Here is a 15453-nt window from a genome sequence, read left to right as displayed (position 1 = left end):
CAAATTTGATTTCTGGTCTGAGCCCAGTGCTGACGCAGTTGGGCCCTTTCCCTCCAACCACCATCTAATCTAATTCTTAGATGTTGACACAGTCTTTGCTTCAATCACTGACTCTGGCAGTGCATCGCACAGCCTCACAATGGTCTGTGCAAAAAAGGTCTCTCCTGTTCTCTGTTCTAAATCTCTTACATTTAATCTTATATCATTGTCCAACATCCTGGACCCCTCCTCAGTGACTGGGAACAGTCTGTTTCCATCCAGTCCATCCCATGCTTTCCTGATTTTAAACACCTCTATCAAATCATCCCGCAATCTCCTATGTTCTATTGAAATCTTCATATGATGTGATGACGCAGACCATCTCAAGATGCATTGCTGTCGTCACTTATGTGTGTCATCGCTGTGTTGAAAATGGCACCTGGCTCTTTCCAACTCTTTGCCCTCTCCAAATTGGAGGATTGGTGGAGGCTGGTGAGAAAGGTTTGTCAAACAATATTTTAGCACAGCCCTGCCCTTCAGCTATCACTGTGGCCATGGTGTGTTGCACATCTGAAGGTGAATGTAACACTATTAGATTGGTAGTTTTTGCAGAAATTTAAATCATTTTTATGTGACACACACCCTTAAGAGTGCAGACAGCCATTAGATGTGCAGCACACTAACCTGAAACTAACTCCTGATAGTAAAGTCTCCTCTCCCATCCCAAAAGCACAGATTCAATCTTCGATGCAATTCCTCGGAACAAAGTGCAGGATTATGATTCCACTCAGTCCCCATCTCATTCCAGGAAACTGTTACCCAGAAAAGCCTCAATCCCTGCTCCTTTGCCATATCATTCTAAAGGGCTGTGAACCTGAATTCCAGGCCCGTAAATCAGAAAATCCTCAACAGCATTGCTCTGTTTTATAAAGGTATAGAAGCAATGTTTAATCTGGCTGCTGTTTTATTTATTTTTTTAAAGTTCAGTGCTGAGGGCAGATACATGAAGTAAAGCTTGAAGGACATGCTGCGTGTCCGTGACACCACAGGCCCATGGCTGTGAATGCTTAAGTTCCCACACTGTTAACTCTGCAACTCCAAAACCCAAAAGCAAGGGCAGTGTCCAAGTTCAATCTGGGCCGCGTTACCGCCTCCTACTGCGGGCAGCTCGTACCCAGAAGGGGCCCCAGTGCACGGACTGACTGCCAATCTATTCTGTTATGATCGGGAAAGATGTGCTGCTGCGGCTTCAGTTCTCATTTAAATGTGTTCTTGTGTTTTGAGTGGTAAACTGCCTCTGTTTAATTCTATGCATGTGTACAAACAATGTTGATCAGTCACGGAGAGCTCACTTCAAAACGGCGTCGGAAATCGGTTTGAAAACAAAGTGCTAACTGGGGAATAAGCCTTAGATTTGTGGGTTCAGTGGGATGGTGGCTGTTGGCCAAACATACACCTTATTACAGGGATCATGCAGATGTACTGACTGTTCATTGCCCGACTGGCTTTACATCAGCTGAAACCAATGCAGGAGTTTGAACACATTGATGTATACGAATTGCAAGGGCACTTGATGTCATTGTATCTGTGCGTATCTATCTATCTGTCTGTGTGTGTGTGTATGTCGATAACCATGTATAATCTATGTGTGTGCATCTATATCTATGTGTTTAGACCCATATCTCAGTGCGTGTATTTTTTCTACCTATATCTCTATGTGTTTCTATATATAATGTGTGTATTTATATTTATACCTATATCTCTGTGAGAGTGTATTTATCTATGTGTGTGTTCGTGCCCCCTTCTCTTTCTCTGGGGGTCGAAAGAATCGCGTCAAGGCTTGAACGGTGACTGCAGAACAATCTGTGCAGGGGAGTGGAAGGGTCGAGGAGCCGGGAGTCAGTCACCCCACAATAGTGCAGGAGGACCGGGGAGCGACTCACGGCCAAGGCAGCTGGCGGCACATGGCACTGCTGATCTGAGACAAGGGGATCCGGTGACAGGACCCCCTTCCAGCAAACTTAATGTTGGGGAGTGGGGGAGGGAGAGAACCGGGTGCATTTCAGGAGTGCAAAGGAGCTCTCGCAGTCGGGAAAGGGGGCGTTTTATTTTCCTTCTGTTCCACAGCATCAGGTTATCTGCTTGAGTCTCACTGAGTTACTGTTTACAATTTGACGGCATCCCCCCCTTTCCCTACCTCCTCGAATCACATGATGTTTTATAAAGAGAGACAGACCCATATACACACACACACACACCCACCCACTGAAACAATGAAGAATAGATGTAGATATGCCAAGAAGATAAAAGGGGGATACCCGTAAGGGCGCAGAATGTCTGAGAGAAAGGCGATCCAGAGAGAGCAGAGGACACGGTATAAAAATGCTCAACCTGCACTAGGGAAAGCAATGATCTAAGAGTGAGAGCAGACAGAAAGTCCTGCTCACTGGGTGACTGGATGTCATAAAGATGCACCTCAGCAGAATTTAAACAGTCAGACTTTATACAGGGGAAGGGAGTTTTAAATTCAGGAGATTAAATCTTTTTTTTGAAGAAAAATAATTTTCTTGGAAGTTTGTTTTTAAAAGACAAAAGAAAGTTTGAGCTGGCGGTCATTCTACCTGGGATTTCTCTTTAGAAAGAGAAGGGTTTGGTACTCTGAGCCCACGACTGCTCATCATGCCGGCTCTCACAATGCTGCTAGTCCTCAGTACCTCTGTGCACCTTTTGACACTCAGCCTGGTCCGGGCCAACCCGCACTGGCGTTACAAGCGAGCTCTCATCTCCCGAACGGAGAGCAGTCAGAGCCCCGGAGAGCACTACTGCAGGACGGCGGAGCGAAGAGGCAGGAGCCGGCGTTCAGCAACGACAGCCCAGCTCGCCTTGTACCCGCGGCGGCAGGAGCAGGAACCGGGCGCTCCCTGGAGCCTGTCCCCCTGGGCACTAGAGTACGGTCACCCTGGCAGCAGGAGCGGCGAGAAGAGCAACCCGTACCCCGAGGGCAGCAGCGGAGAGAGCGGCGGCTACCCCGGGGAGTGCGGCGGAGCAACAAGCGCCAGGAGGACAGGCGACCCGGGAAGAGACAGCGGCTCAGCCCCCGGAGGAGAGAGCACCGGAGGCAGCTTCTGGTCCCAGCCCAGAGGAGCCGGCTGGCTGTCCGGGCCGGCGGAATGCGAGCCCCGGGCCGGCACCGTAATCTACCTCTCCGGGGGGAAGGAGCGACTGAAGCTGCGGCGGGAGGTGAGGATGCCCCGGGGACCTTTCACTGTCGACATGTGGCTGAAGCCGGAAGGAGGACAGAGCAATCCAGCTGTCATCGCAGGTAAGGACAAGGAGGGTGGGCAAACTTCGATAGAACACGTGTAACCAAATATACAGCAACACCAGAGGAACATCCCCTCCACGAAATACAGACCAGAGGTACATCCCCTCCACTAAATACAGACCAGAGGAACATCCCCTCCACGAAATACAGACCAAAGGAATATCCCCTCCACTAAATACAGACCAGAGGAACATCCCCTCCACTAAATACAGACCAAAGGAATATCCCCTCCACTAAATACAGACCAGAGGTACATCCCCTCCACTAAATACAAACCAGAGGAACATCCCCTCCACTAACTGCAGACCAGAGGTACATCCACTCCACTAAATACAGACCAGAGGAACAACCCCTCCACTAAATACAGACCAGAGGAACATCCCCTCCACTAAATACAGACCAAAGGAATATCCCCTCCACTAAATACAGACCAGAGGTACATCCCCTCCACTAAATACAGACCAGAGGTACATCCCCTCCACTAAATACAAACCAGAGGAACATCCCCTCCACTAACTGCAGACCAGAGGTACATCCACTCCACTAAATACAGACCAGAGGAACAACCCCTCCACTAAATACAGACCAGAGGTACATCCCCTCCACTAAATACAAACCAGAGGAACATCCCCTCCACTAACTGCAGACCAGAGGTACATCCCCTCCACTAAATACAGACCAGAGGAACATCCCCTCCACTAACTGCAGACCAGAGGTACATCCCCTCCACTAAATACAAACCAGAGGAACATCCCCTCCACTAACTGCAGACCAGAGGTACATCCCCTCCACTAAATACAAACCAGAGGAACATCCCCTCCACTAACTGCAGACCAGAGGTACATCCCCTCCACTAAATACAAACCAGAGGAACATCCCCTCCACTAACTGCAGACCAGAGGTACATCCCCTCCACTAAATACAGACCAGAGGAACATCCCCTCCACGAAATACAGACCAAAGGAATATCCCCTCCACTAAATACAGACCAGAGGAACATCCCCTCCACTAAATACAGACCAAAGGAATATCCCCTCCACTAAATACAGACCAGAGGAACATCCCCTCCACTAAATACAGACCAAAGGAATATCCCCTCCACTAAATACAGACCAGAGGAACATCCCCTCCACTAAATACAGACCAGAGGAACAACCCCTCCACTAAATACAGACCAAAGGAACATCCCCTCCACTAAATACAAACCAGAGGAACATCCCCTCCACTAACTGCAGACCAGAGGTACATCCCCTCCACTAAATACAGACCAGAGGTACATCCCCTCCACTAAATACAGACCAGAGGTACATCCCCTCCACTAAATACAAACCAGAGGAACATCCCCTCCACTAACTGCAGACCAGAGGTACATCCACTCCACTAAATACAGACCAGAGGAACAACCCCTCCACTAAATACAGACCAGAGGAACATCCCCTCCACTAACTGCAGACCAGAGGTACATCCCCTCCACTAAATACAGATCAGAGGAACATCCCCTCCACTAACTGCAGACCAGAGGAACATCCCCTCCACTAAATGCAGACCAGAGGAACATCCCCTCCACTAAATACAGACCAGAGGTACATCCCCTCCACTAAATGCAGACCAGAGGAACATCCCCTCCACTAAATGCAGACCAGAGGAACATCCCCTCCACTAAATACAAACCAGAGGAACATCCCCTCCACTAAATACAGACCAGAGGTACATCCCCTCCACTAAATACAAACCAGAGGAACATCCCCTCCACTAAATACAGACCAGAGGTACATCCCCTCCACTAAATACAGACCAGAGGAACATCCCCTCCACTAAATACAGACCAGAGGTACATCCCCTCCACTAAATACAGACCAGAGGTACATCCCCTCCACTAAATACAAACCAGAGGTACATCCCCTCCACTAAATACAGACCAGAGGTACATCCCCTCCACTAAATACAGACCAGAGGAACAACCCCTCCACTAAATACAGACCAGAGGAACAACCCCTCCACTAAATACAGACCAGAGGTACATCCCCTCCACTAAATACAAACCAGAGGTACATCCCCTCCACTAAATACAGACCAGAGGTACATCCCCTCCACTAAATACAGACCAGAGGAACATCCCCTCCACTAAATACAGATCAAAGGAACATCCCCTCCATTAAATACAGACCAGAGGAACAACCCCTCCACTAAATACAGACCAGAGGTACATCCCCTCCACTAAATACAAACCAGAGGAACATCCCCTCCACTAAATACAGACCAGAGGTACATCCCCTCCACTAAATACAGACCAGAGGAACATCCCCTCCACTAAATACAGATCAAAGGAACATCCCCTCCATTAAATACAGACCAGAGGTACATCCCCTCCACTAAATACAGACCAGAGGAACATCCCCTCCACTAAATACAGACCAAAGGAACATCCCCTCCACTAAATACAGACCAGAGGAACATCCCCTCCACTAAATACAGACCAGAGGTACATCCCCTCCACTAAATACAGACCAGAGGAACAACCCCTCCACTAAATACAGACCAGAGGTACATCCCCTCCACTAAATACAAACCAGAGGAACATCCCCTCCACTAACTGCAGACCAGAGGTACACCCACTCCACTAAATACAGACCAGAGGTACATCCCCTCCACTAAATACAGATCAGAGGAACATCCCCTCCACTAACTGCAGACCAGAGGAACATCCCCTCCACTAAATGCAGACCAGAGGAACATCCCCTCCACTAAATACAGACCAGAGGTACATCCCCTCCACTAAATACAAACCAGAGGAACATCCCCTCCACTAACTGCAGACCAGAGGTACACCCACTCCACTAAATACAGACCAGAGGTACATCCCCTCCACTAAATACAGATCAGAGGAACATCCCCTCCACTAACTGCAGACCAGAGGAACATCCCCTCCACTAAATGCAGACCAGAGGAACATCCCCTCCACTAAATACAGACCAGAGGAACATCCCCTCCACTAAATACAGACCAGAGGAACATCCCCTCCACTAAATACAGATCAAAGGAACATCCCCTCCATTAAATACAGACCAGAGGTACATCCCCTCCACTAAACACAGACCAGAGGTACATCCCCTCCACTAACTGCAGACCAGAGGTTCATCCACTCCACTAAACACAGACCAGAGGAACATCCCCTCCACTAAATACAGACCAGAGGAACATCCCCTCCACTAAATACAGATCAAAGGAACATCCCCTCCATTAAATACAGACCAGAGGTACATCCCCTCCACTAAACACAGACCAGAGGTACATCCCCTCCACTAACTGCAGACCAGAGGTTCATCCACTCCACTAAACACAGACCAGAGGTACATCCCCTCCACTAAATACAGACCAGAGGTTCATCCACTCCACTAAACACAGACCAGAGGTACATCCCCTCCACTAACTGCAGACCAGAGGAACATCCCCTCCACTAAATGCAGACCAGAGGTACATCCCCTCCACTAAATACAGACCAGAGGAACATTCCGCCACTAAATACAGACCAGAGGAACATCCCCTCCACTAAATACAGACCAGAGGAACATCCCCTCCACCAACTGCAGACCAGAGGAACATCCCCTCCACTAAATACAGACCAGAGGAACAACCCCTCCACTAAATACAGACCAGAGGTACATCCCCTCCACTAAATACAAACCAGAGGAACATCCCCTCCACTAACTGCAGACCAGAGGAACATCCACTCCACTAAATACAGACCAGAGGTACATCCCCTCCACTAAATACAGATCAGAGGAACATCCCCTCCACTAACTGCAGACCAGAGGAACATCCCCTCCACTAAATACAGACCAGAGGTACATCCCCTCCACTAAATACAGACCAGAGGTACATCCCCTCCACTAAATACAGACCAGAGGAACATCCCCTCCACTAAATACAGACCAGAGGAACATCCCCTCCACTAAATACAGACCAGAGGAACATCCCCTCCACTAAATACAGACCAGAGGTACATCCCCTCCACTAACAACAGACCAGAGGTACATTCCCTGCACTAAATACAGACCAGAGGAACATCCCCTCCACTAACTGCAGACCAGAGGAACATCCCCTCAACTAAATACAGACCAGAGGTACATCCCCTCCACTAAATACAGACTAGAGGTACATTCCCTCCACGAAATACAGACCAGAGGAACATCCCCTCCACTAACTGCAGACCAGAGGAACATCCCCTCCACTAAATACAGACCAGAGGTACATCCCCTCCACGAAATACTGACCAGAGGTACAGTCCCTCCACTAAATACAGACCAGAGGAACATCCACTCCACTAACTGCAGACCAGAGGAACATCCCCTCCACTAAATACAGACCATGGGTGCATCCCCTCCACTAAATACAGACCAGAGGTGCATCCCCTCCACTAACTACAGACCAGAGGTACATCCCCTCCACTAAATACAGACCAGACGTACATCCCCTCCACTAAATACAGACCAGAGGAACATCTCCTCCACTAAATACAGACCAGAGGTACATCCCTTCCACTAAATACAGACCAGAGGAACATCCCCTCCACTAAATACAGACCAGAGGTACATCCCCTCCACTAAATACAGACCAGAGGAACAACCCCTCCACTAAATACAGACCAGAGGTACATCCCCTCCACTAAATACAAACCAGAGGAACATCCCCTCCACTAACTGCAGACCAGAGGAACATCCCCTCCACTAAATACAGATCAAAGGAACATCCCCTCCACTAAATACAGACCAGAGGAACAACCCCTCCACTAAATAAAGACCAGAGGAACAACCCCTCCACTAAATACAGACCAGAGGTACATCCCCTCCACTAAATACAGACCAGAGGTACATCCCCTCCACTAAATACAGATCAAAGGAACATCCCCTCCACTAAATACAGACCAGAGGTACATCCCCTCCACTAAATACAGACCAGAGGTACATCCCCTCCACTAAATACAGATCAAAGGAACATCCCCTCCACTAAATACAGATCAAAGGAACAACCCCTCCACTAAATAAAGACCAGAGGAACAACCCCTCCACTAAATACAGATCAAAGGAACATCCCCTCCACTAAATACAGACCAGAGGAACAACCCCTCCACTAAATAAAGACCAGAGGTACATCCCCTCCACTAAATACAGACCAGAGGTACATCCCCTCCACTAACTGCAGACCAGAGGAACATCCCCTCCACTAAATGCAGACCAGAGGTACATCCCCTCCACTAAATACAGATCAGAGGAACATCCCCTCCACTAAATACAAACCAGAGGAACATCCCCTCCACTAAATACAGACCAGAGGAACATCCCCTCCACTAAATACAAACCAGAGGAACATCCCCTCCACTAACTGCAGACCAGAGGTACATCCCCTCCACTAAATACAGACCAGAGGTACATCCCCTCCACTAAATACAGATCAGAGGAACATCCCCTCCACTAACTGCAGACCAGAGGAACATCCCCTCCACTAAATACAGACCAGAGGTACATCCCCTCCACTAAATACAGATCAGAGGAACATCCCCTCCACACTCTGCAGACCAGAGGAACATCCCCTCCACTAAATACAGACCAGAGGAACAACCCCTCCACTAAATACAGACCAGAGGTACATCCCCTCCACTAAATACAAACCAGAGGAACATCCCCTCCACTAACTGCAGACCAGAGGTACATCCCCTCCACTAAATACAGACCAGAGGTACATCCCCTCCACTAAATACAGATCAGAGGAACATCCCCTCCACTAACTGCAGACCAGAGGAACATCCCCTCCACTAAATACAGACCAGAGGTACATCCCCTCCACTAAATACAGATCAGAGGAACATCCCCTCCACACTCTGCAGACCAGAGGAACATCCCCTCCACTAAATACAGACCAGAGGTACATCCCCTCCACTAAATACAGATCAGAGGAACATCCCCTCCACTAACTGCAGACCAGAGGAACATCCCCTCCACTAAATACAGACCAGAGGTACATCCCCTCCACTAAATACAGACCAGAGGAACATCCCCTCCACTAAATACAGACCAGAGGAACATCCCCTCCACTAAATACAGACCAGAGGAACATCCCCTCTACTAAATACAGACCAGAGGTACATCCCCTCCACTAAATACAGACCAAAGGAACAACCCCTCCACTAAATACAGACCAGAGGTACATCCCCTCCACTAAATACAAACCAGAGGAACATCCCCTCCACTAACTGCAGACCAGAGGTACATCCACTCCGCTAAATACAGACCAGAGGTACATCCCCTCCACGAAATACAGATCAGAGGAACATCCCCTCCACTAACTACAGACCAGAGGAGCATCCCCTCCACTAAATGCAGACCAGAGGTACATCCCCTCCACTAAATACAGACCAGAGGAACATTCCTCCACTAAATACAGACCTGAGGAACATTCCCTTCACTAAATACAGACCAGAGGAACATCCCCTCCACTAACTGCAGACCAGAGGAACATCCCCTCCACTAAATACAGACCAGAGGAACATCCCCTCCACTAACAACATACCAGAGGTACATTCCCTCCACTAAATACAGACCAGAGGTACATCCCCTCCACTAAATACAGACCAGAGGAACATCCCCTCCACTAAATACAGACCAGAGGTACATCCCCTCCACGAACAACAGACCAGAGGTACATTCCCTGCACTAAATACAGACCAGAGGAACATCCCCTCCACTAACTGCAGACCAGAGGAACATCCCCTCAACTAAATACAGACCAGAGGTACATCCCCTCCACTAAATACAGACTAGAGGTACATTCCCTGCACGAAATACAGACCAGAGGAACATCCCCTCCACTAACTGCAGACCAGAGGAACATCCCCTCCACTAAATACAGACCAGAGGTGCATCCCCTCCACTAAATACAGACCAGAGGTGCATCCCCTCCACTAACTACAGACCAGAGGTACATCCCCTCCACTAAATACAGACCAGACGTACATCCCCTCCACTAAATACAGACCAGAGGAACATCTCCTCCACTAAATACAGACCAGAGGTACATCCCTTCCACTAAATACAGACCAGAGGAACATCCCCTCCACTAAATACAGACCAGAGGTACATCCCCTCCACTAAATACAGACCAGAGGAACAACCCCTCCACTAAATACAGACCAGAGGTACATCCCCTCCACTAAATACAAACCAAAGGAACATCCCCTCCACTAACTGCAGACCAGAGGAACACCCACTCCACTAAATACAGACCAGAGGTACATCCCCTCCACTAAATACAGATCAGAGGAGCATCCCCTGCACTAACTGCAGACCAGAGGAACATCCCCTCCACTAAATGCAGACCAGAGGAACATCCCCTCCACTAAATACAGACCAGAGGTACATCCCCTCCACTAAATACAGATCAGAGGAGCATCCCCTGCACTAACTGCAGACCAGAGGAACATCCCCTCCACTAAATGCAGACCAGAGGAACATCCCCTCCACTAAATACAGACCAGAGGAACATCCCCTGCACTAACTGCAGACCAGAGGTACATCCCCTCCACTAAATACAGACCAGAGGTACATCCCCTCCACTAAATACAGATCAGAGGAGCATCCCCTGCACTAACTGCAGACCAGAGGAACATCCCCTCCACTAAATACAGACCAGAGGTACATCCCCTCCACTAAATACAGATCAGAGGAACATCCCCTCCACTAAATGCAGACCAGAGGAACATCCCCTCCACTAAATACAGACCAGAGGTACATCCCCTCCACTAAATACAGATCAGAGGAGCATCCCCTGCACTAACTGCAGACCAGAGGAACATCCCCTCCACTAAATGCAGACCAGAGGAACATCCCCTCCACTAAATACAGACCAGAGGTACATCCCCTCCACTAAATACAGACCAGAGGAACATCCCCTCCACTAAATACAGACCAGAGGAACATCCCCTCCACTAAATACAGATCAAAGGAACATCCCCTCCACTAAATACAGACCAGAGGAACATCCCCTCCACTAAATAAAGACCAGAGGAACAACCCCTCCACTAAATACAGACCAGAGGTACATCCCCTCCACTAAATACAGACCAGAGGAACATCCCCTCCACTAAATACAGATCAAAGGAACATCCCCTCCACTAAATACAGACCAGAGGAACATCCCCTCCACTAAATAAAGACCAGAGGAACAACCCCTCCACTAAATACAGACCAGAGGTACATCCCCTCCACTAAATACAGATCAAAGGAACATCCCCTCCACTAAATACAGACCAGAGGAACATCCCCTCCACTAAATACAGACCAGAGGAACATCCCCTCCACTAAATAAAGACCAGAGGTACATCCCCTCCACTAAATACAAACCAGAGGAACATCCCCTCCACTAACTGCAGACCAGAGGTTCATCCACTCCACTAAATACAGACCAGAGGTACATCCCCTCCACTAAATACAGATCAGAGGAACATCCCCTCCACTAACTGCAGACCAGAGGAACATCCCCTCCACTAAATACAGACCAGAGGTACATCCCCTCCACTAAATACAAACCAGAGGAACATCCCCTCCACTAACTGCAGACCAGAGGTACATCCCCTCCACTAAATACAGATCAAAGGAACATCCCCTCCACTAAATACAGACCAGAGGTACATCCCCTCCACTAAATACAGATCAAAGGAACATCCCCTCCACTAAATACAGATCAGAGGAACATCCCCTCCACTAACTGCAGACCAGAGGAACATCCCCTCCACTAAATGCAGACCAGAGGTACATCCCCTCCACTAAATACAGACCAGAGGAACATTCCTCCACTAAATACAGACCAGAGGAACATTCCCTCCACTAAATACAGACCAGAGGAACATCCCCTCCACTAACTGCAGACCAGAGGAACATCCCCTCCACTAAATACAGACCAGAGGTACATCCCCTCCACTAAATACAGACCAGAGGAACATCCCCTCCACTAAATACAGACCAGAGGTACATCCCCTCCACTAAATACAGACCAGAGGAACATCCCCTCCACTAACAACAGACCAGAGGTACATTCCCTCCACTAAATACAGACCAGAGGAACATCCCCTCCACTAACTGCAGACCAGAGGAACATCCCCTCAACTAAATACAGACCAGAGGTACATCTCCTCCACTAAATACAGACCAGAGGTACAGTCCCTCCACTAAATACAGACCAGAGGAACATCCCCTCCACTAAATACAGACCAGAGGAACATCCCCTCCACTAAATACAGACCACAGGTACATCCCCTCCACTAAATACTGACCAGAGGTACAGTCCCTCCACTAAATACAGACCAGAGGAACATCCCCTCCACTAAATACAGACCAGAGGAACATCCCCTCCACTAAATACAGACCAGAGGAACATCCCCTCCACTAAATACAGACCAGAGGAACATCCCCTCCACTAAATACAGACCAGAGGAACATCCCCTCCACTAAATGCAGACCAGAGGAACATCCCCTCCACTAAATACAGACCAGAGGAACATCCCCTCCACTAAATACAGACCAGAGGAACATCCCCTCCACTAAATACAGACCAGAGGAACATCCCCTCCACTAAATACAGACCAGACGTACATCCCCTCCACTAAATACAGACCAGAGGAACATCCCCTCCACTAAATACAGACCAGAGGAACATCCCCTCCACTAAATACAGACCAGAGGAACATCCCCTCCACGAACTACAGACCAGAGGTACATCCCCTCCACTAACTACAGACCAGAGGTACATCCCCTCCACCAACTACAGACCAGAGGTACATCCCCTCCACTAAATACAGACCAGAGGAACATCCCCTCCACTAACTACAGACCAGAGGTACATCCCCTCCACTAACTACAGACCAGAGGTACATCCCCTCCACTAAATACAGACCAGAGGAACATCCCCTCCACTAACTACAGACCAGAGGTACATCCCCTCCACTAAATACAGACCAGAGGAACATCCCCTCCACTAACTACAGACCAGAGGTACATCCCCTCCACTAAATACAGACCAGAGGAACATCCCCTCCACGAACTACAGACCAGAGGTACATCCCCTCCACTAACTACAGACCAGAGGTACATCCCCTCCACCAACTACAGACCAGAGGTACATCCCCTCCACTAAATACAGACCAGAGGAACATCCCCTCCACTAACTACAGACCAGAGGTACATCCCCTCCACTAACTACAGACCAGAGGTACATCCCCTCCACTAAATACAGACCAGAGGAACATCCCCTCCACTAACTACAGACCAGAGGTACATCCCCTCCACTAAATACAGACCAGAGGAACATCCCCTCCACTAACTACAGACCAGAGGTACATCCCCTCCACCAACTACAGACCAGAGGTACATCCCCTCCACTAAATACAGACCAGAGGAACATCCCCTCCACTAACTACAGACCAGAGGTACATCCCCTCCACTAACTGCAGACCAGAGATACATTCCCTCCACTAAATACAGACCAGAGGAACATCCCCTCCACTAAATACAGACCAGAGGTACATCCCCTCCACTAACTACAGACCAGAGGTACATCCCCTCCACTAACTACAGACCAGAGGAACATCTCCTCCACTAAATACAGACCAGAGGTACATCCCCTCCACTAACTACAGACCAGAGGTACATCCCCTCCACTAACTACAGACCAGAGGTACATCCCCTCCACTAACTACAGACCAGAGGAACATCCCCTCCACTAACTGCAGACCAGAGATACATTCCCTCCACTAAATACAGACCAGAGGAACATCCCCTCCACTAAATACAGACCAGAGGTACATCCCCTCCACTAACTACAGACCAGAGGTACATCCCCTCCACTAACTACAGACCAGAGGAACATCCCCTCCACTAAATACAGACCAGAGGAACATCCCCTCCACTAACTACAGACCAGAGGAACATCCCCTCCACTAACTACAGACCAGAGGAACATCCCCTCCACTAAATACAGACCAGAGGAACATCCCCTCCACTAACTACAGACCAGAGGAACATCCCCTCCACTAACTACAGACCAGAGGAACATCCCCTCCACTAAATACAGACCAGAGGAACATCCCCTCCACTAAATACAGACCAGAGGTACCTCCCCTCCACTAAATACAGACCAGAGGTACATCCCCTCCACTAACTACAGACCAGAGGAACATCCCCTCCACTAACTACAGACCAGAGGACCAACCCCTCCACTAACTACAGACCAGAGGAACATCCCCTCCACTAACTACAGACCAGAGGAACATCCCCTCCACTAACTACAGACCAGAGGACCAACCCCTCCACTAACTACAGACCAGAGGAACATCCCCTCCACTAACTACAGACCAGATGTACATCCCCTCCACTAAATACAGACCAGAGATACATCCCCTCCACTAACTACAGACCAGAGGAACATCCCCTCCACTAACTACAGACCAGAGGAACATCCCCTCCACTAACTACAGACCAGATGTACATCCCCTCCACTAAATACAGACCAGAGATACATCCCCTCCACTAACTACAGACCAGAGGAACATCCCCTCCACTAACTACAGACCAGAGGAACATCCCCTCCACTAACTACAGACCAGATGTACATCCCCTCCACTAAATACAGACCAGAGGAACATCCCCTCCACTAACTACAGACCAGAGGAACATCCCCTCCACTAACTACAGACCAGATGTACATCCCCTCCACTAACTACAGACCAGATGTACATCCCCTCCACTAAATACAGACCAGAGGAACATCCCCTCCACTAACTACAGACCAGAGGAACATCCCCTCCACTAACTACAGACCAGATGTACATCCCCTCCACTAAATACAGACCAGAGGTACATCCCCTCCACTAAATACAGACCAGAGGTACATCCCCTCCACTAACTACAGACCAGATGTACATCCCCTCCACTAAATACAGACCAGAGGTACATCCCCTCCACTAACTACAGACCAGATGTACATCCCCTCCACTAAATACAGACCAGATGTACATCCCCTCCACTAAATACAGACCAGAGGTACATCCCCTCCACTAACTACAGACCAGATGTACATCCCCTCCACTAACTACAGACCAG

General features: G+C 48.9%; 1 protein-coding gene across 1 annotated transcript in view; it reads left to right on the top strand.

Moving 5' to 3' along the window:
- The first annotated feature begins 3210 nt into the window (after window positions 1-3210).
- Window positions 3211-15453, top strand: part of pappa2 (pappalysin 2) — a 573700-nt gene continuing 561457 nt past the window's right edge. Inside the window, exon 1 of the mRNA XM_068036526.1 lies at window positions 3211-3301. Within this exon, the coding sequence (XP_067892627.1) occupies window positions 3226-3301 (76 nt within the window). The 5' untranslated portion in view covers window positions 3211-3225. The remainder of the gene's footprint in view (window positions 3302-15453) is intronic.

This window comes from Heterodontus francisci, chromosome 8 (assembly GCF_036365525.1).
Source record: "Heterodontus francisci isolate sHetFra1 chromosome 8, sHetFra1.hap1, whole genome shotgun sequence".
Taxonomy (NCBI): Eukaryota; Metazoa; Chordata; class Chondrichthyes; order Heterodontiformes; family Heterodontidae; genus Heterodontus; species Heterodontus francisci.
The sequence above is the reverse complement of the archived record's forward strand: the minus strand, read 5'-3'. Positions and strand labels throughout refer to the sequence as shown.